Here is a 23303-nt window from a genome sequence, read left to right as displayed (position 1 = left end):
TAACAGTTCTGATGTCCTGTTTCTTGTATAATTGTTCTTAATATTTCTTAGATCTGACTCTATCCCAACTTAGAGAACAAGCAATTGCTGAGAGTCTTAGACAGTTATTTAGGAGATTTTTAGTATCCCTAAAACTCCAGATAATGAAATGAAAGATTTTCATCAAGTTGTAAATCTGCTAGGTTTTAGCCGTTTTGTGCTTTCTTTTGAGTGCTGATGTTGGGGCAGAAAGATGAAGTTTGGAAAACAAAGTTTGTTTCCTGTAATTAATTATCCACCCAAGTCTCAAAATGCTTAATTATCAATAGCAAACTAGCTTCAAATAAACTACATCGAAGCTAATGTCAAAATAGACATGGAATGAACTAGTTTCCTAAGCAGTTATTTTCTCCATAATTTGTTGCACTTAGCAGGCAATTCAGCTATTTCTATTATTGAAGAATAGATTTACTAGTGAAAAAAACACATTCCTTCAAAGTCACTTTTTAGACTTTGATTAACACTTAGAAGCTTACAAATTAGGGACAATTCCCAGTTATTTGAGAAAATATTACTGGTGGACTTCCCTGGTGGCGCAGTGGTTAAGAATCGGCCTGCCAGTGCAGGGAACACGGGTTCGAGCCCTGGTCCTGGAAGATCCCACATGCCGCCTTGAGCAACTAAGCCCATGTACCACAACTACTGAGCCTGCACTCTAGAGCCCGCGAGTCACAACTACTGAGCCCACATGCCACAACTACTGAAGGCCGCGCACCTAGAGCCTGTGCTCCACAGCAAAAGAAGCCACCACAACGAGAAGCCCACGCACACCACAACGAAGAGTAGCCCCTGCTCGCTGCAACTAGAGAAAGCCCCCGCGCAGCAATGAAGACCCAACACAGCCAAAAATAAATTAAATAAAATAAATTTATAAAAAAGAAAAAAGAAATGCAGAGTATCAGGCCCCAGCCTGGACCTACTGAATCAGAAATTGCTTTTTAACAAGATCCTTAAGTTATTTATATGCCCATTAACGTTGGAAAAGCCCTGTTCTCCGTAACCTGCAAGCTGGTCCCAAAAGTATATCTCATAAAACTATAAAAGGATATTTTTAAATCCTTTTGAGAAAAAAAAAAGAGAATTTATTTTTGAATTATAAAAGTCACAAGCTCATTATATGAAGATTGGAAAATACAGGAATTTAAGGAAAATAATATCACCCGTAATTCCACAACACAAAAATAACCATGACTATTAATATTTTTGTTTTTTCCTACATACTTTTCTTTGCATACATATATATATATATATATATATATAATATACATGCATATACATTGAAAGAATACTATATATGCATGCTTTTATATCATACTTTTATCACTTAACATTTTATAGTAAGCAATCAACTTTTGTTCAATACATTTTTATTGAACACCAGCTAGGTATCAGGCACTGTGCTAGAAGCTGAAGTTACATAAGGGCTCTTATCCCCATGAACCTTACTTTCTAGCAGAGCAAGCAGATAAGACAAAGAGATAAACAATACATTTGTAAATAGTGATAAGTACGAAGGAAGTAAAATAGAGTAATAAGCTACAGAGAGACACAATGCTTTTTTTCTTTTTTAATAACTTATGCTCATGATCTGGCCCTCTTCAGTTCCTTTAAGATTGACAGTATAATTTCTAGTCTTACAAAAAACTGTGATATTCTCTACACTTAATATTTGGATAAACTGAGAGTTACATGTTTTACTTAATTGAATTACATAACACTGGAAATTTAACAGCTTCCCTTAAACTTTTATTTATTTATTTATTTATTTATTTATTTATTTATTTATTTATTTATTTATTTATTTTTGGCTGTGTTGGGTCTTCGTTGCTGCACGCGGGCTTTCTCTAGTTGTGGCGAGCAGGGGCTGCTCTTCATTGTGATGCATGGGCTTCTCACTGCGGTGGCTTCTCTTGTTGCTGGGCACAGGCTCTAGGCACGTGGGCTTCAGTAGTCGTAGCACGCAGGCTCAGTAGTTGTGGCTCGCGAGCTCTAGAACGCAGGCTCAGTAGTTGTGGCGAACGGGCTTAGCTGCTCCACGGCATGTGGGATCTTCCCGGACCAGGGCTCGAACCTGTGTCCCCTGCATTGGCAGGCGGATTCTTAACCACTGTGCCACCAGGGAAGCCCCTCCCTTGAACTTTTAGATGGGTGTGCAGTGTGTGAGAGATAGTTCTTCATGGTCCATGAATCAGTCACTCCAACTTCTGCTAGCTCTAAGCATGCTGTGATCTATTTTACAAAACCTAGGGGTTTCTCCTCTCTTTAATTGCAAGGTCTGTCCTGTGAAATGTAATGCTCTATGCATATGTTCTTCTAACAAATTTAAACCCAGATTCCTCCTCTCAGGGAGTCTTACCTTCATAGGTCTTGTTGGAAGTGTTGTCATTTCTGCAGCAAAGAATCTTGCTTCACTTATAGTATATTTGCATCCTACGGCTCCATCTATTTGCTCGTTATTCTTATGCTCTACTGTAGTGTAATGTTTTTTTAATCCATTTAAATAATAATTGGATATTTTAGTTCAAATTAAAAGTCAATTGCCTATGCTGCCAATGGAAATAATTCAGTAGAATGATACCTGCTATGCTAAGCCAAGATCATATGTTTGTCCTCCAGATATGACAACCAGGTCACAATTAACCCCTCTGCCTGTTACCTTGGCAAGTTTCTTTTGCCATCAACTATAATATATATTCTGTTTTCAGACACACCAAAATATGGGGAGGGGAGTAGACTTATTAGATAGAATTTTAGCATTTTATATTTCCTCTACGGTGAGATGGCGGGGGCTTAAATTTATTTTTACTACAGTTGGAATCTGGAATCTGCATTAAAAATCACAATAAATCACTTAATCTGTAGCTATTGCGATGGTTCTTTACAGGGTGAAAGCATCACTGGTTAATAAAACCATGTAGCAACTAGTGGAATTGGGTAGGGAGTCCTCAGGTCAAGGTCATTGACCTGACAAGGTCATTGCCTTGTCAGTATATTGATGAAACTTTGAAAATCAGTGCTTAGTGGTAACAGTGACACTGCTGTTACACAGCATGTCATGTAATTGTGTTCCAGTTCTAATCCCGTATTCCTCTTAAACCCAGCTTTAGAATCCAACTTCCAAGGCACTACTGCTGACTACTGCTCTCACATTCTCTTGAACTTTCTGCAGTTCTTATTTTCCAGTCTAGGCTAGTCAGTGAGAGTCTGTTCTCATCTATGAAAGGCATTAGAAGCAGTGCTCTGCAGCTTGGTACCTCCAAGAGTTATAGATTCTCCAGATTGAAAGGTACCTAAATGGTCATCCACAGCTGTGTTTCCCAGCAGAGAGTATCCTGGAGGCCTGAGGAATTATCCACTCCAGACGTCAGGAATGATGCAGAAGAGGAGATGGGGGCCAGGTCCCAATCATGTTGCAGGGGAGGGGACCTGAGAAGGAAAGCACTGAGTGATGGAGCTTGTCTGTGTTATCCGTAGCTCAGTGGGAAAGGATTCTAGGAGACTCTGCCCACCCCTTCCTCCCGTCGCCTGTAGCTGTCTATCTTATAAAGCTACATGAGCTCATTGAGCTATGCTCCAATGAGTCCCATTGTCCTATAAGATCATGGGGCTCTTACCAAGGTTACACATCAGGAAAGAACGTATTTCCAAGGGGCACATACCTGGTAGTTCCTGAAATTAACTACTCACCAAATTTAATATCTTTGTGCCGGTACCTTAGGAGTTTCTCTCTCTTTATTTCATGTACCCGTGAATATATATCTGTATTCAAATGTGGTGTTTTGCACCTGTTTGCAGCAAGGGTATCAGGAACAGGAAAACAATACACAGAGTACTACCCAGAGTTATACCCTGTGGAGCTTCTTTGTGTAGTGGTTGATCTGCCCCTAAAATAGAGACTGGCTGCCTAAAGCTTGACTTTTTCAATGACAGTGCTGTCACACAGCCACCTCCGATGAAACCGTGATGAAAGTGTGCTTAAAGTAATGTGGACTTAATTGTCCATAATGTGTCTCATCATCGTAATCATCAACAACATCGTCACCATACCAGCTAACACAGATTGCCAGGCTCTTTCTCAGCTAATTCCATGTAGTATCTCATTTAATCTTTACAGTAACTCACTAAAGTAGAAACTAGTGCTGTCTTCACTTTTAAGATGAGGAAGCTGCAATGCAGACAGGTTCAGTAACTTGCTGGAGGTCAGATACCTGATCACGGTGAAGGAAGGACCGGAGCCAGGCTGTCTGACTCCAGAGCACATGATCTTAACTACTGCTCTTGTTTGCATGCGTGAAAGTATTTTAGCTTTTCTTCCCACTTCTTACTGTAAATATCAGCTGTGATAAACCTATACCTGGATTGGGATATTGTAAGTCTTTATCATTTAACTATCATCTTAGTCCGCTTGGCATAGTTTTAAGTATTATGTGCGAATATCTTTAGAAAAGTAATTCAGGAGATTTCTGAATACAGATGATCAGAGCGGCAGTAGGGTACAGAATGTTCACATACTATTGTTCTCAGCTGTTCCCATTTGCACTGTAAGTCACAGAGAACCGGCATAACAACTTCTCCGAAAGGAAGAGTCTGAAGATCACGTTTTCTCTGTGCTTGCAGACAGAGTTAACAAGTTCAAGCTGATTATTGTGTTACCTAATAAATTCTCTAGGAGTACCGTGACAGAAAATCCATAAGAAACGCATCACCATTACATTTCCAGATATTGCATGTTTCTCCAGAGGTTCATTTGCATACCGTTTTCCTGTTCATGTGTGTTGTGAGTTCATTTCATCATTCCATATGTTAAAGCACTTACAATGAACGAAATCTACACAAAGGGCATTTCTTTGTCAGCAGAGCAGACACCGGTCCATTTGTGAAACTGTGTCCGTGCAGAACCATCCCATATTGAAAAGATCCCTGGTGTGTTTCCTGTTACTCGTGCATGAAATGTGTCAGGGACCCTGCAGAACTAATTAAAGTAAGGATTTGTGTGTATGTCATTGTAGGCTAAAGGTAAAGAAAGACAGTGGCTAAGACACCAAGCTACTGGGGAACTAGATGATGCCAAGATCATTGATGGGCTGACTGGAGAAAAAGCCATCTACAAACGCCAGGGTGAGCTGGAGCCACAAGTAAGTACCGGTGCGCTAGGAGCCTCAGATCTGCAGTTTGGTCTTCTTTACAGGCAGATGCTTCCTTGAGTTGCTGTCTTTGTCAAAACACCATATACCCTGAATATGGCAATCAAGGAAAGCATTACACTTTTTAAAATTAGAAAAAAACAGAAATATTATACTGTTTATTATATGAGTCAAGATCCCAGCATGAGTCAAGAAACACCAGGCACACTCAAATTGAGCAATTTAAGGAACAGTTAATATTTACAAAAGTAAGGGTGGCGTTTAGGAAATCCAAAAAGAGATGGTGTGGTCTCCCAACGGCAAGGATCTGACCCATCCCTCGGTCTAAAAGGGCAGAGGAGAGAGCACTTACTGGAACCTGGAAAAGCCCTGGAGAGGGCTGCCCACCAGGGGCTGTGGCCTTCAGCAGAAGGAGAACCCACCCACGGTCCACAGCAGAGAAGGGGCTGAGGGAGTAAATATTTCACCCTCACCCTCTGATCTCCTGCCAACACCTTCCATCAGCAGAACCCACCGGGAGCCAGCAGCCAGGAGAGAGGCCAGTGCCATTTGGAAAACAGATCAGCTCCCAGAACACAGGGCAGGGTGCCCTGGAGGGGGCACTGAAGACACTTGGTGCCACTGAATCCCAGAGGGTGATGCAAATGAAAGCACGAGAGCAATCTTGGTGGTTTTCCGCTGTTCTGTTCCTTTAAAGATCTGTGTCTATGTTATAACCGAAGAAATTTTTAGAAAATAAGGAATTCTCCCTTAAATAACTCTAATTGTAGTGTGTAAAGTTTTCGACAGCCATAATATTAAAATATTTGCAATAATACAATGACCAAAAAATGGCAATAAGATGAGTCTCTTAGAGCATTCTGTGACTTCCAGTATCTCCAAGTAACCAGAATTGCTGAGTAGCCACTGAGAGCTGGGGGTGCGGTGACAGGTGTGGGGAAGGGAGCCACTTACTCCATCTAAATGTTGATTCAGAGAGGTTCCTGTAGTCACTGGCAGAGTTCTTCCTTCTGTGTCCTTGGTATGCGTCAACAACTGCTTTCTTTACTGACTCCCTGTGGTCCACAAATGTGTTTCGATTCATCTGAAATTGTGAGTCGCCATGGAAGTGGATGAGGCACTATTCTTAATTCTGGCAGACTCAACAAGCTTTTAAGAAATATATTGAATTTGTCTCCAACCCTTACACTCCAATACCTGCAGTATTTTCTTGAAATGACTACTTCTGCTCATTAGTTTGCATACATGTCAGCGAGTGTATAGTAACAGAATAATCTGGAATTTTTCTTCTTTTTTCCTGTAAGTAAAAACTGACAAGCATACTTCTGTTTTTCATTCTGCAAATTGGCAGGCCTGGGTTCAAAATCAAACTGAAACTCACAAGAGTTTCACATTGTAATTGACAGTTGTTGCTAAACTGCGGTTCGATGCCGCTTTCATGACATTAACTGCCAGGAAAAGTAAAGAGTAGTAGTAATTCAGTAAGTGGAAGGAGGAGAAAACTGAAAGCTTCCTAAAGACAAAAGACACAGCAGAGATATTTTCCTTTACTTCTTTGCTGGAACCCCCTGCCCCTCACATCGCCTGGTTTTAGGAATCTGACATTTCTTGCAGGCTGTGTGGAAGTGATTTTTAGGTCCCTACGCAACAGGTACTGGTAAAATTGCTGTGGGCTTCCAAAGGAGCTCCATCTTGCTAGAGAAACTGACGTGAAAATGAAATGCTGGGGTTTATATTCTTCCAGATAATTGTTTTTAAGACGACATCAGCCTCACTAAGGGAGTCTTACTAGACTAGGTTTGTCCTTGAAAGGACCATATTCCAAAGGAAAATCTTTCCCATGTGGCCCCAGCTACCAGGACAAGTCTGAAGCTCCATTTGCTGAAATGTCATCCATAGGTGCCTCCCCACCTGCCAGGACAGCCTTGTGCCGGGCCCAGCCTACAGCTGATCTGCGGGCCTGGCGGCTGGCACCCTGGGACCTGCGTGCGGGCCCCAGAACAGCAGCCAGTGACAGTGTTCTGGTTCACGAGGCTTTTCTGTTGTCTCTCCCTCAGCTGGGCAGCCCCCAACAGAAACCCAAGCGCCTGCGCCTGGTGGTGGACGTGTCCGGCAGCATGTACCGCTTTAATGGGGTGGATGGCCGGCTTGAGCGCTCGATGGAAGCCGTGTGTATGGTCATGGAGGCCTTTGAGAACTATGAGGAGAAGTTCAAGGTAATGGCGCGAACTGAGGAGGATGAGAGGCCTCCCCAGACCCCGTCTCTGCTCAGGAGTCAGCCCCGAGTTAGGGCGTGAGGCTGGCTAGGGGATGTTCACCCAGAGTGGACGAGAATCTGCGTCTTCTCGTCAACTCATCTGTCAGTGTAGAGAAAGTGAACCTTTTGTTTCATCTGCTCTAATAATCAAAACATGATAAGACCATAATTTAGAGACCAGTTGCTACAGAAGAAAGCACTGCGCTTTACAAGTTGTGTGATATTATCCATGAGGACAGGGCGGGGCGGGGGGAGGGGAAACGACATATAGAAGCACCACAAGTTTCTCCCCAGATTTCTCAAGGCCACCATCCCCATCCCAATACCCCACCCCCCCACCCACCCATTCTTGCTCCATCACCAGCCAGGCAGCCTCTCAAGGTTCCCAGCATTGCGTTGCCTTCGCGCATGAGCGAGCGCTACACAGTAACAGGCATGTCCCCAGATGACAGTGAAGGTTGTTACCCTGGGAGAAATGCAGCTTCTCATTTAAACAGTTTCCATTCTGTTATTGCCAAGTTTGCTCTGGGCAAGCAAAGGAGTCATATAATACCTCCTCCTTCGGAGACCTGAGCATTGAGGAGGGATCTCCTGCCGCCATGTTACTGCCCGAGACGAGCCCATCAGTCTGCTCGTAATCAGCCACAGGGGCACCCGCACTCCTGGCTCTGACCAGAACAAATAACCTGAACACTGTGCTGGGTAATTATTATCAGAAATTCAGTTGAGAGGAGTGGTATATGTGCAGACATAGGTAACGGGTACTCAGTCTATCCACAGATATTCTCAACTGTGTTAGGGATCAAACAGGTCCTTCAGAAATAGTCCATCTTAGATGATGCTTTAGCTTGACATCCTGCCCACGCCTCGGATTGCCGTACTGAGCCGTGTCCGTGTGCCGTGATGGGTACAGAAAGAAACAGACTGAAACCCATCCCTTCATTGACTTTAGGCTCACTTCCGTGGCTCCGAGGCTCCCAGAGTCCCTTGTGTGAAGCTCTACGTGAGAGATTCCTTTTAGAATGAAGGGGAAGGGCAAAGGCAGCTTGAGTCAATGAGTGCTGTGGTTGCCAGGCTCTGCCTAAGCACAGGATACAAAGACGAGTAGGACGTGGACTTTCACCGTGGGAAGCAGCTCTGTTTCCCTGAAGAACTGGAATGTGCTTCCCCTTGTGATCAGTGAAAACCATGGAGCTGTTCCAGACTCCGTCTTGGTTTTAGCTGCCAGGAAGCTCCAAGCTAAAATCCAAGACCGGCCAAGCCAACTCTGTTATGTCTTACGGCTCTCAGACTAGTGTTCAGCGTTTTCCTTCCCTTGACCCTCCCGGCCTTCAGATAAGTTTTTCTTGATTTTGTTTTTTTAGTTTTTTATGTTTTTTTAAAATTTTTTATTGAAGTATAGTTGATTTACAATATCATGTTAGTTTCAGGTATACAGCAAAGTGATTCAGTTGTGCATATATATATATATATATATATATATATATATATATATATATACACACACACATAAATATATTCTTTTTCATATTCTTTTCCATTATAGGTTATTAAATGATATTGAGTATAGTTCCCTGTGCTACACAGTAGGTCCTTGTTGGTTATCTATTTTATATATAGTAGTGTGTATATGTTACCCATCCTTCTAATTCATCCCTCTCCCCACCCCCCTTTCCCCTTTGGTAACCATAAGTTTGTTTTCTATGTGTGTAAGTCTCTTTCTGTTTTGGAAATAAGTTCATTTGTTTTTTTGGGTTTTTTTTTAGATTCCACATATAAGTGATATCATATAATATTTGTCTTTCTCTGTCTGACTTACTTCACTTAGTATGATAATCTCTAGGTCCATCCATGTTGCTGCAAATGGCATTAATTCATTCTTTTTATAATTGAGTAATATTCCATTATATATGTACTTTTTATTTTTTATGGGCTTAATATTTTTTAATGTTTTACATCCTCTCTAGTATAAGGTGTAGTATAATTCTTAAATCACTTGGACCACTGATCACCAGTGAATGGTTAGACATCCATTGCATCAGCATAAATCCCACCTATGTTTTAAAACCTTGGGTTCTGCCAATAGTTGGATCAGCCCATTCTCCTCTCTTGTGGATCCTGAAGGCCAGAGTACCTCAGCTCCCTTTGAGTTACATGAAGAGTTTAACCCCTTATAGACCACAGCAAACATACCACTATTAAAATTGGCATATTCATAGTTATCTAGAAAAAAATTTAGTTAGAAAGGATTTCTATATCTCTGAAAGCAGAATTGCTCTGTTATGTGAAGCTACTTCTTCCAGGTTTTTAGAAAGATTCAGTAGAAGTTCACCAAGAAATTGATTGACAGAGCTCCCCAGGACTGGGTCAAGGATGAGACAGAAGGCCGGAAGTGGCAAAGCTAACAGGGGGTGTGTTGCATGTCCCACTGCATCTCACACTCAGGGTGTATGGAGAGACTCATATTTGTCCGCTTCTCACCATTAAAAGTCTGTAATCTGGAAGAACGATTAGTAAAACCGGACATGTTGCATAAAAAAGAAATAATGTCAAGGAAATAGCATTTCACAAATTGTTATTTTGTTTTGTTTTGTTTCTAATTGACAATTAGAAACCAAACTGTTGCCATATGACCTACTGAATTTCAACTAAATTCAACCAAATTACAAACATAGAGCACTTGCTGAGAGCAGAGTACTCTGCTAGGTACAGAGTTCCCTGCCATCCTTGAGCTTGTAGCCTTGTGAGGGAGACCTATAAAAACTAATTCTGGGGACTTTCCTGGCGGTCCAGTGGTTAAGACTTCGCCTTTCAATGCAGGGGGTGCGGGTTCGATCCCTGGTCGGCAAGCTAAGATCCCACATGCCTCCCTGCCAAAAAAACCAAAACATAAAACAAAAACAATGTTGTAACAAATTCAGTAAAGGATTCAGAAAAAAACAAAAAACGAATTCTGATAGAACACTCAATGAGAGGCACTCAGTACAAAAGGCACAGGAAAGCATGCCTTTCCAGACACTCCCCTTCGGGGCACCATCCTCAAAGCAGTATTTTGCTGACAGTCTCTTCGATTGCCACAACACTGTAAAGAATTTCCTCGGTTTTCATCTGTAAAACCACAGAAATATTGAGAAGATACCATACTAATATATGACTTTTTAAAAAAATTTTTATTGAAGTATAGTTGATTTACTGACAAATCCAGGGGAAATTAGAGTAAGACAGCACGATAAAATGAACTTTTTTCAAGGCTTGAAGAAGCTTCATCATGTTTTATGCTCTTTGATTTTTAACAGGAAGTACTTTAACGGTTTGGGTTTTGTGCATTTTCGTATACTTATAAACATACCCCCTCACATTTACTACATAAGTCCCTTCAGAACTTTTTTTAAGAGCATAGAAAGTCTGATGAAACTAGAGCATTAAAATCTTTCCAACAAAAGGAGAAAACTCTGAAGATTTCACAAAACAAGCTCTTTGAGGAAAAGTGGTACTTAGATGGGTATCTGGAGGGATGGGAAAGGGCAGACAGGACGGGAGAGGACTGCAAATTCCTCATTACGACCACGGCCTTTAGAGCTGAGCTCACCTCGCAGGTCATTCCCTCCAGTTTCCTCATTCCTCAGACAGGAAACTGAGACCCAGAAACATTAAGGGCTTTGCCAAAAGTCAGAAGGCTAGTTGGAGACAGAAGAGGATAGAGCCCAGGTCTCTTCTCCTTGTTTTCCCTTTTTTGTTTCATTTTTAAACATTCCCCTTTATTTCCAATTTTTTTTATTTTGAAAAAATTTTAATCTACAAAAAAGTTGAAAAAACTGTAAAATGAACACCCATATGCCTTTACTTAGATTCACCAAGTGATCATTTTCTCCCGTTGTTTGCTTTATGTTTCTGTCTAAATACACAGTCTTTTTCTTCTCTCTGATCCATTTGAAAGTGTTATAACTATCATAATACTTTACCTCTAAATACTTCATTATGCTTCTGCCAAGAGTAAGGACATTCCCTAAATGATCTCAATACCATTATCACGTCTAAGAAAATCATCAATAATTTTATATCTTATAATATCCAATCCATGTTCACTTTTCCCAGCTATTCCAATGGTTGCCATCCTGGGCTATAGAATATAAACCATCCCAATAGTGTCTAATTACTTTTCCCCCTACAATCTGGGATCCAGTCAAAGTCCTCACCTTATTTTTGGTTACAATGTCTTGTTAGCCTCTTTTAACCTGTAGCAGCTGCCTTTCCTACCACTACCATTCTACTTTTCATGATGGTCACTCTCTTGAGGGTCTAGATCATTTGCCTTGTAGAATATCCCTCATCCTGGATTTGTCTAGCTGTTTTCTCATGGTGCCATTTACCTTGTCTCTATATTTCCAGAACTCCTAACGGGCTTTCCCTCACGGCAGCTACCCTGGAGACTTTGTAAAGTCTTCCCACCATCCCTGCCAACATAACTAAGATTTTGAGTGGCCACAGGCTATCCAGGCTCTGCTGGGGCTCGCCAGGCCTCCTTTGTATAGGGTGAGCAGGTGGTGGGATGGAACCTACTTGCATTCTGCGAGAACTTTTCCTGTTTATAATGAAGTATTTTGAGGTATAAGTAATGGGTACACATAATGCAAAGTGTAAAAGGCACAAAAGGAGTCAGAGTGAAGAGTCAGCCCCCGCTTCCTCCTCTCAGTTCCCAGTTACCCTCCCTGCTGGTGACCACTGTTGATAGACTTTCTTGGCATCTTCTCAGAGACATGTGATGCATACACATCAAGTGACAGAGTACCGTTCACTCTGTTCTGTGTCTTTACACTATACGATCTTATCCAACTCGTTTCATCTCTCTGTACTTCAATTTTCTCATTTTTGAAGGAAGCGTAAGGACAAGGAGTAACTAGTGAAAATACGTCATTTACTCAGCAAATATAAAATGAGGCATGAGCAAATGACAGTTTTAGGAGCTCCTAGTGAAAAATGTATATTCCATAGCCCAGGATGGCATCACATGGGGTGTCACATGTTAGGAATTCAGCAGTGTATGCTGAGACTCCCCACTCCCCAGTTCCAGAAAGTTCTTCATGTTGTCTTCCTGTAGTTATCCCTCCATTGTAAAGCTGTCTAGTCTGTATTTGCTTTGAAACACTCAGAAGCCACTGGCCTGGCCTGCAGATCTGGACTCTTCCCCGCAGCCTCTCTCTTGGCATCTGCTTTGTGTTCTCTTTGGCTTGGGCTCAGCTCCTGGGCTCTGGGACATTAGAGTCCAAGTCCAGGAGGCTCATTTGGAGGCAGCCTCCACTTTTATTCCACCTTAGCATGACCCATGAGCAAGAATGACTGAGAAGGAAAGGTAATTCAATGGCAGAACACATTTCAAAGGCATCTGGAGTTTTTTAGGTTTCTCATAATTGTTCTACCCACTGAATTCAATTATTCTCAAGAACAGCATTTACAGTAGGCTTAAGACAGGAGCAACATTATTTGCTAATAAGCAGCATAAAGTCCTCTAATCTTATGATCTGCAGAATTTTTGATGGTCACATAGCACTTAAACTCTGGTATGAAAAGTGGAACGGTAACGGTTACGGGAACCATGTCATTTAAGTCAGGAAGCATTTTTTTCCTTTACCTTCATTCCAGTTTGTTCCTCTTGATGTCTCCAAGCCCCTGGGAATGTTTTCACTGTAACCTTAAAGTAGACCTCTTGTGCAAAAGCTCTTAATGCCTTATTTTTTTTTCTTCAGAGTATTTAATAACACCAAAAGTTAAGTGTTTCTTCACTGAGCATTCAAATAGTGACACTGGAAAATAGATTTATTGAGTTATTGAGAAATTGGACTTTGAAAAAAAACTTCAAATGTATTGTTTCTATGGAGACATATAAACCACTTCTAAGGTCATGGTTTCCTAACAGAATTTTTTTTTTCTTTTTTTTCGGCTGTGTGGCTTGCGGGATCTTAGTTCCCCAACCAGGGATTGAACCCCGGCCCTCGGCAGTGAAAGCGCCGAGTCCTAACCACTGGACCACCAGGGAATTCCCCCAACAGAGTAAAAGGATCCCCTGAAGGATGTTGGAGGGCAGAGGTGTGTGGGCAGCACTTTTTACCCCTTCCCCCTACGTCCCCAATTCAACCAAAATAATTCCACTTATACTGATATTGCATGACATTTCACAATCTGGACTTTTGTGCAATATTTCGTTTGGAGAAAGAGTTCCACTGCTTAAAAAAAATTTAGAGTTAGGAAACTGCTATTCTAGGACCAATACTGGATTGTTATTTCTTACAGACTCTGGGGGCTTTGTTTTTGGAAAAGCCTTCATCAATCCTCACTTAGATTTGGATGATTCACTCCCTTGACAGAAGAAAACAAGGCACAGGTGTTCCTACAATTAAGTGAAGCAGACTTTTTCGTTCCATTTCTTGGATGTGCCTGTTGAATTTTCATAGAGCCTTGGGAGCAGAAATGATCTTGGAAATTATTTTCACCAACCTCTTTGTTTTAGGATGAGGAAATCAAGATGCAGATCCCAAGGTCACACAGCTAAACTGTAAACAGCCAGAATGTCTGACTCCCATTTCAGGGCCTTTCCTTTGTTCACGTTTTATCCCTTGTTCTTGCAGCCATCTTATTTCTGCCCAATCAGTATACTTACAAAGCTGTAATTTAGGAGTAAATAGACCATTTACATAAAGTATTCTGTCTTCTCCTCCCCTTAGCACTCCATCATCCAAAAGAGGTATACTAGACATACTTTTCTCAAAGATATCTTGGTCGGAAAGATGTGGAAAGATGTGACTCACAAACCAGCACCTGCTGGGAAAAATTCCTTCTATCAAAAATGTAGTTCAGCATCTGTAATTCACCTTTCCCCAATATCTCAGGCATGTTTCAAATGTTTAGAAATGGAAATCAATCATCTTATCAGGCTCAGGCTTTGAATAAATTTTTTAATTTATTTTTTTTTGGCCGTGCCGCATGGCTTGTGAGATCTTAGTTCCCTGACCAGGGATTGAACCCAGGCCCATGGCAGTGAAAGCTCTGAGTCCCAACCACTGGACCACCAGGGAATTCCCTGAATAAATTCTTATTGCTGCTTGAAGGTAGGACCAAAGAAGGGTGTACAGACTTCTCTGAATCCATTCAGAGTTAAACACGAGTTCAGAATTGACTCAGTTGTAGATGTGGAAGTATTGGCCAATCCAACTATTCAAAAAGCCTAAGTAGAGACTGGGAGAGGGCGGAGGGGCAGGGGAGTAGTTAGGGAATGGTTATTTCTCTATAGTAAAAGCATTGGACTTAGAGTCAGAGCACCTGGGTTTGAATTCCACCTCTGCCAGCACTAGATCTCTGACCTTAAGAAAGTCTGTTAATCTCCGAGCATCGATTTTTTAATTTGGGAAATGATGTTAATAACACCCACCCCAAAGGTGTGGAGAGAATCAGAACGAAATGAGATATACAGAAGCACTTTGTAAACCATAAAGGATGGTACGAGTGTTGACATTATACCCATGAAATGTATTGTCCGATCCTTTCAATGACCCTGTGAGGTTAGGTGAAACAGAGATTATCCCTACGTGTCAGAGAGATTAAGTGATTTACAAGCATACAATGTTAGAGGTCATCTAAACCAGCATTATTTATAAGGTAGAAACAAGATTTGGAGGGGTTAGGTGACTTGCCTGAGGTCGAAACCTTGTTAAAGTCAGAGCTGAGTCTAGAATCTTTGACCTTCAGAACATTGTTCTCTTTACATTAACTTCCATAAGAAAAAAGGTTAGCGAACTAGTACCGTAGATTATTGACTATACCCTAGAGTTCTGTTGGCACATCTCTTGACCTTTTAAATTATATTTACCTTCTAATCCTTTGCTGCCGGCTGTCAGCAGTGCCACCTGAGAATGGTGTGTTTGTAGGTCTAGAAGGAGATTCGAATTTCACACATCATCAGGCTTCCGAAATAGCCTCAAATGATTCTCTTACTTACTTAAAATATAGATAAGTAATAAAACATAACTTCTCCTAAAGTTAGCAAATGATTATCCTTCCCAGTAAAAATTTAAACACAAATCTTATTCATAAAAATGCTAGGAGTTCTTTGTTTGAAGCAAAGCTTTCTTTGCCATCTAAGTATTATAAATCATCCTAATCTGATGATAAATCTTTGTGTCTTGCACTGAAACTCAGCATTTTGTTTTCATTTTTCATACCTTTCTCTAAACAAATGAGATTTTCAAAAGAAAATATAACAAAAGGGCATTTAAACAAATTTCTAAATCAAAATAAGTATTAAAATTGGTCCTCTCTAGTTGAGGCTTTTCTTTACTGCTGTGGTTTAATGTTTATGTTGGATGTTAAGTGCAAGACTCCACGGAGATTTAAGGGATGCTCTGAAAAGTGCAGAAATCATGATCATAAAAATTTTGAGCTACCCAGAAAAAGTTATGATCTAAATGTCAGGTGGTTGATAACAACAGTTAGGTTCTTGTTTAGTGACCCCTATGATTCCTGCCTGGAAGCAAGCTTGAGACCCTATCAGGTCTGATTTGACAGTGGTCACGGCAGGAAGCAGACTGGGTGAATGGCAGAAGCAGACGTTAGAAATACTAACTACTAGTAAGTATAGTTCATATCCTTTTTCCTTTAACCCAGGAAATTTTGAGGATTAGCTCTCTGTAAAATGTGTTGGGATCCTTGGAGAGCAGATACTAGATAATTATGACATAGAAGGATTGTTTTTCATGGAAGCTTAAAATGATCTACAGTAACACCAGGGAATGCTCCACATTTGGATGTACTTTGAATTCCTCTCAAGCAGTTTATTTACTTTGGGCACAGAAGAATCCCCAAGCCCATCTGGAAGATGAGAACCAGAGCCTGCAAACCATTTTATAAGCCCCATCCTGTCCTTTAGGTGTGTCTTCTCAGCCTTTGCAATACTAACTAGGCCCAGACAAAGGCAGATCCTTCTGCAAATTGCACTTTCCTTACTGCAAATAAAGGAAGGAAAAAAAGGAGGAAAAAAAAGGAAGGAAGAAAGGAGGGAGGAAGAAAGGAAGGTCTGCAACTCACCTATCTCATTTGCCTGAAAAAGTATAAGATGCTTTTTTTCTCCTGGGCAGATAATTAAATGGTAGATGATAGATAGATCAATCAAATGGTAGATGGGTTTGTGACTAAAATATTTATGGAGTGTTCAATCAGTCTGTTTTTGATAAAGGGCATCCAACAATTCATTTGACTGCTATTTGTTTAATAATTAACTAGCAACATTTTTCCTTGCAGTAACCAGTTATGTCAACCCTGTAAGCAGACCACATGGTCAAATATTTATTTATATAGTGTCACCCATGGTCATCTGGTTAGTAAGAACGTTAACCATCAGTTAAAGGGAAAGAAAAAGTCTAATATGTATATATATATATTTCAAGGAACTGATCTTACCCCCTTATGTGTAAGATTCCCGTTTAACAGATTACTTCACCAGCCCCCTAATGAAAGCAGCCTGCCTGGCACCTTCTCAGGAGAACTTTATTCTTGGCTTAAAACGTTCCTGCCGTGACTATTGTCAAATCAGTCTGGACAGGGCCTGGCACATGTTTCCGTGGAGGAATCGTGCAGGTTTTCTCCACATCTGTGCCAGTCCTCGCACTGAGCCCGTGGTGACCTTGGTCAGGCATATACTGGAGCCAGCACTCCCCTATAGTAATCCATCATCCAGAGCTGTGCCGCCTTTAGGTTTCAAGCTTTGTTACCTTTTCACTACGTTGACAGCAAACTGTACATAGAGTTTCTTTTCATATATGGAATTTGTTACATCCCTGGAAAGCATTCACTGCCGAGCTTTTTTAATGTATTGGTAAATTTCCCTCACAATTCTTTTGTATTTAAAAAAAAACACCCTAAAACCAGGCATAGAATAATGTCCCTGGCCCCTGCCCAAGGCCCCACTCTGGCTCTTCTCTGGCCATGCCCCTACCATCAGGGGAGGAATCTATGGGGCCAAGGGGACAAGCCCACTTAGAGCTTCTTTTCTAGATCATGCTCCCAGTTCCTGGGATCCCCAACTATCCTGCTCAGGTGACCCCACGTCTGCTCGTTGGGCCTCTATCTTAGGTCCATCTTTCTGGGGCAGACTGGCCAATTGTGTGAGCGCCCAGAGCTGAGGATGACTGAAGGATGTGACGGCACGTGGACATGAGGACTGGGTGTCCACACACGTGCATGTGAGGCACCTCGTGGTGCGGGACAGAGCCAGCTACAGAAAGAGAAGGGCGTGGGCTGCAAGCCAGGGGCCAGGACTACCCACACAGCCATGTTCTAGCACAGAGCTTCGAGAATCCAAGTATTCAAAATTTGACCCTGGCTCTCCAAGTCATTATAATGTATGTTTATCAAAGTTGGAGGACAGAACATATTTTATTTAACAATTTGTACAGCCTGATTTTAGCTTTCAAATATTTAGACATCCTATACGGGCCTTCATTTGTCCACTTACTTCTTCAGTTATACACTTGTCTCTGTCCACTCTCATTCTCTCTGCCTTCCTTTTAGTCTCAGAAAAAGAAGTGTCCTCCCTCCCTCTCCAAACTTGACCCTCTGACTGTGACCCTGATCTCTTTCCCCACTGCCTCCGCTCTGCTGCCTATAAAATGCAGTCACCTCTCCCCCAATACCCATCTAGCTGCTGTTCTATTTCTCTTTCTTATACCACAAACCTTTCACTGAAATTATCCCCACAAAGGTCACCATTGATTCTGATGCCCAGAAGTCATGAGTCACCATTCTCCTTGATGGTTATGGTTAGCGTAAGTCAGCACAGTTGCACAGCTGCTTCCGAAACCCTACACACTGATTTCCAGGGCCATCCCGGTTACCTGAATCTGCCATTGCTCTTCTTCCCTCTGCCCTGTGTCTTTCTTCCACCCCAACAAGGATACTCCCCAAGGCTCGGTTGAGGGGGTCCTTTGCTCTTCTCTCTCTATGCATTTGCCCTTGACAGCTGCACCTCTACCTCCTGGGGATGACAGCCAAGTTTCAGACGACAAGAAATAAGTTTCTTCTCTGATATCTCCCTGAACGCACGATTCCAGCGTGTCTAGAATGGAACTCATCTTCCCCAAGTAACCCGACTGCCTTCTGACTTCTTATTTTTGCATAAAAATTATTTCAGCAGAAATTTTTCTACTTTTCATTTTTCATACAACGGTTTCAGTTATGTTATGGGTTGGTTTTTTTTTCAGCTAGCTTGGGCTAACCACCATTTATCACATGAGTGCTGGGAGAAAAAAGATACATTGCAGCTTCCAAAGAGCTTATTTGTAAAAGAATGTAGCCCACATGGGAAAGGAAAGCTTCTTAATGCCCCAACTTGACTGCAAACTCTCTCAAAATACTTCAGCAATTAACAGACCAGACCCACTCATAGATACTAAAATGCGTTAAGATGAATTAAGATACAGCCTTCCCTTCAAAAACCTCACCAGTGGGCTTCCCTGGTGGCGCAGTGGTTGAGAATCTGCCTGCCAATGCAGGGAACACAGGTTCGAGCCCTGGTCTGGGAAGATCCCACATGCCGCGGAGCACCTGGGCCCGTGAGCCACAACTACTGAGCCTGCGCGTCTGGAGCCTGTGCTCCGCAACAAGAGAGGCCGCAATAGTGAGAGGCCCGCGCACCGCGATGAAGAGTGGCCCCCGCTTGCCACAACTAGAGAAAGCCCTCGCACAGAAATGAAGACCCAAAACAGCCATAAATAAATAAATAAATAAATAAATAAATAAATAAATAAAAATTTAAAAAATCCTCACCAGTTAAAAAAGAATAGACATGAAAGGGAATCATTGCATTGCCCTCAACACCTTAAGTAGTGTTTTGCTCATGGTAGGTGTTCAAAAGACAGCTGTTGATTGATGGTCAGATGGTGAATAGACAGTAGTAATTCTTAAGCATTTTGACCCGTAACACTCCAAGTAATCCCTAAAATATTTTGCCCCAGACCCATACCCAGAATTTTCTTTGCAGATCCCCCAGTTGCTCAGATACCCTAAGGTCTATTCCAATCTTTATATCAGCATCACAAAAATTCTTAGAGGGAGATGGGAGGACAAGAGGGAATTTGGGGGCAAACCCCATGATTGGAGAGAATCACCTTGCCCCAATTATAGTTGCCTCAGATCCCAAACTTCTTTCCAGATTCTGTAAAAATGCTGCACCTTTCTCTCAGCTCCAGCCTTTTCTCAACAGACAGGACTTTCTCTTGTGTATTGTGAGAGAGGGAATTTAAAAGGTATTTCCTAAACTGAAAAATCTATGTTATGCACCATTAAATAGAAAAGCAAATTATAAAATCACATGGTCAACATTATCCATTAGTTAAAAATAATGTTGATGCAGACATGCATGTGTGTGAATGTGCAACCCCTCACACATATATTGAAAGGAAATTCAAGCTTAGGAACTTATACAAGGAAACATTAACAGAGGTTATCTTTGAGTAATGGGATCATGGATAATTTTTACTTTCTTTTGTTGTGTTTTTCTATAATTTCTGCAGTGACTGTTTCGCTTTTGTGTTCAGGAAAAAAGTATGTGTATTAGTTTTCTATTGCTGTGTAACAAAGTACCATAAACATAGCTTCTTAAAGCAATACCTGCTTATTAAGTCATAGTTCTGTAGTTCAGAAGTCCGGGCAGGCTCAGCTGAGTTCTCCGCTTAGGATCTCATAAGGCTGAAATCAGGATGTCAGCCAGGCTGGGCTCTCACCTGAAGGCTCTGGGGAGGAATCTCCTTCCAAACCCATTCAGATCGTTAGCAGAATTTGGTTCTTTGCAGTTGTAGAACTGAGGTCCCTGTTTCTGTACTGGCCCTCAGGCAGGGTTGTTCCTAGATGCGATGCTTGGGGTCTTGCTCTGTGGTCCCCACCATCTCAGCCACAGATAACTCCCACATGTCAAATCCCCCCCATACTTCAAATCTCCCTGTCTTTCCCTTCTACTAATAGCCAGAAAAAACTCTACTTTTTAAGGGCTCATGTGATTAAATTAGGCGTACCCAGATAATCTGTTTTGATCAACTCAGAGCCAACTGATTAGCAACCTTAATTACATCCACAAAATGTTACATAACATAGTCATGAGTGATGTCATATTCACAGGTCCTGCCCACACTTAAGGGGAGAGGATTGTATAGGCTGTGTATACCAGGGGGCAGGAATCTTGGAGACCACCTTAGAATTCTGCCTACTACTCTGTGTGTGTGTGTGTGTGTGTGTGTGTAATTTTTTTAAACTCTCCCCTAAAAGTTAAGAATGGAATTCTTGGTAGCCCCTGAAACCCTCATCATACTTTCTACCTCCTGCTGGAAAGCAGAGATCACACAAGGACGGACCAGAAGTGAAGGAGCCTGGAATTGTTTTGCCTTGTTGATAAACACACATCCATCTCTCTGCTTTTCTCCATGGCCATATGTTGAGCAATTCTGGGCAATAACAAACCAAAGAGTTGGAGGCTTATAGGTCTAATGACAGTTCTTTAGTGGACAGAGGCTTCTAACTCTCTGATTCTCTTGCATATAGTATGACATCGCTGGACACTCTGGAGATGGCTACAACATTGCTCTAGTTCCAATTAACAAAATCCCCAAGGACAATAAGCAAAGACTAGAAATTCTCAAGGTAAGTACATTCAGTTACCTCTATATCATGAAAACTTCCACCAGATTCAGTAAAGTATCTTCTGGTCACTGAAAAGATTCACTGAAGAAGCAGCAGTTACAGGAAAGAAAAAGACTTTCTGTTTCACAAACATTTAAGCAGTAAACTGAGAAAGCACTTATCATGCCTAAATTCCTTTTTTACACCATACAAAATTTAAACTTTGTTCCCTACATATTTTTAGGGTACTCAGGATTGTATCGGGATTCTATTCAGCCCCCTATATTTCAGAAGGAAAAGAATGACTCCTTCTAGAGTACTCTCTAACCCAAATTTTATGTATTTCTTAGTATTTTCTAACAATAAATTCAGTTTCACATACTTAGATCTACAATAGAAACACACTCACCATGATTCTAAAGTAAATTTCCTCCCTTGCTATTGATGTAAGTACAATGCATAGGTTGTAATTTTGTTTATTGGAAACTCAACCCATTCCTTATTTTTCTTCTGTGTCATCTCCATTCTCCAGTGTGATACCAAGTTTCATATTTTCTTACATTTTCTCACTTTAAATGGCAGCTTGAGCCTTAAAAATCAGTGCCAAATGGGATAGTTTTGGAACATTTCCTGTTTTTAATGAAAGTCTTAACCACATTCAAATATCACTGTGTATTGTTGTCACACTAAGGTGCAAATTAAATAGAACTCACTCAGAGTATTTGTGCTTTCTCATTGTCAATAGAAAAATCATCACGTTTGTTAAAAAAAGGAGCTTCTCATTCATGGCCTTTGTACGATGTCTCTTCCCCCCAGACGATGCACGCCCACGCTCAGTTCTGCATGAGTGGGGACCACACATTAGAGGGGACAGAACACGCCATCAAGGAAATCGTCAAAGAAGAAGCTGACGAGTACTTTGTCATTGTCTTAAGTGATGCCAACCTGTCACGCTATGGAATACATCCTGCCAAGTTTGCCCAGATCCTGACAAGCAACCCTCAAGTAAATGCTTTTGCCATTTTTATTGGATCTTTAGGTGATCAAGCAGCCAGGTAAGTGTCATCCCAGGATGCAGCAGGGGGCAGGGATGGAGATACTTGAGTACCTGACACATGCCATTTCATAGGCTTCCCATCGTGAGGGGCAGTGGCGGGGGGAGGGTGGGAATGGAGGAGAAACAGAAACCAGAGTTGCTGCCCTCAAGCAGCTGAGAGTCTAGGTGAGGGGTTGGGACGTTCTAGCTTATATCTGGATGAGCAATAATACTTTAAGTTATTTATTTTTCAGTTTATATTTAAACTAACCAACAATAAAATAAATAGCAAATTGATTTGTCCACCAATAAATTAAACAGTACTTTATACATTTTGCTTTTTACATCAAGGTGCTAAGCTCAGTTCTATTCAGTTCATGCTCAAGTCATATTCAAAGTAGCAAACATCTACTATTTTCCTAGCATCAGAGATTGGGTGTCTGTGTCTCTACATTGTATGTAGACAGGCACACACATATATGTAAATAATACCTAATATGTGTGTCTACATATTTATAGACATAGATAGATCATCTTCTTTCTTATATTTCTCCTTCATGTATGTCTGTAATTATAGTAAGATGCTGCACTGAATATGCTGAATATTCAGTAGAGAAATTTATGGTCAGATAATAAATACCATTGTGGATCATCTGAAAGGAGAGATCTGGAAACACTTTTATTTCTTAAACACACTAACATTTATCTTTTTGAATTATAAACAGGAAGACGCACGGTTTTTCTCTGCTTAAAGTACTTGTAAGAAGCAGAAAACGCAATTGAAAGTATATCTCCTCAAAAAAAAAAAAAAAAAATCCTGCCTCCACACAAAAGGCCACATACCCTTTTATTACTCCACCTCTTTTACCTGTCACACCCTGTGGTACAGAGTCCTACAGACTAGGAGATGTTTTAGTGTCCAAAGTGCTGACATATTTTTCTCTTCCTTTCGCCTTGCTGCAGGATTGCAGAGTACGGCTAAGAACAGACTTAATATCATGTAATTACAGTCACTTTATTACACCTGACTTTGCATTTTTCTCAGTTGTATGTGTTAGCCTCTTCGAGGACTTCCGTGTCCTCAGACGTAAACCGTGCCTTTTCCACTCAGGTTGTCTTCAGGACCAGCCCAGGATGAATCAAACGGCAAGCTCAACAAATATTGGTTGAG

General features: G+C 41.3%; 1 protein-coding gene across 3 annotated transcripts in view; it reads left to right on the top strand.

Annotated features, from left to right (window-relative positions):
• The window catches only part of VWA8 (von Willebrand factor A domain containing 8), a 356490-nt gene that overhangs the window by 330861 nt on the left and 2326 nt on the right, over window positions 1-23303 (top strand). For 2 of the 3 annotated variants that reach the window (XM_082435350.1, XM_082435349.1), the window contains 4 exons: window positions 5049-5174; window positions 7241-7399; window positions 21019-21117; window positions 21913-22151. In XM_082435350.1, coding sequence (XP_082291476.1) covers window positions 5049-5174; window positions 7241-7399; window positions 21019-21117; window positions 21913-22151 — 623 coding nt within the window. The remainder of the gene's footprint in view (window positions 1-5048; window positions 5175-7240; window positions 7400-21018; window positions 21118-21912; window positions 22152-23303) is intronic. The other variant, XM_082435351.1, reaches the window with a different exon arrangement.

The sequence above is a fragment of the Balaenoptera physalus genome (genome assembly GCF_965194825.1).
Source record: "Balaenoptera physalus genome assembly, chromosome: 18".
Classification (NCBI taxonomy): domain Eukaryota; kingdom Metazoa; phylum Chordata; class Mammalia; order Artiodactyla; family Balaenopteridae; genus Balaenoptera; species Balaenoptera physalus.
The sequence above is the reverse complement of the archived record's forward strand: the minus strand, read 5'-3'. Positions and strand labels throughout refer to the sequence as shown.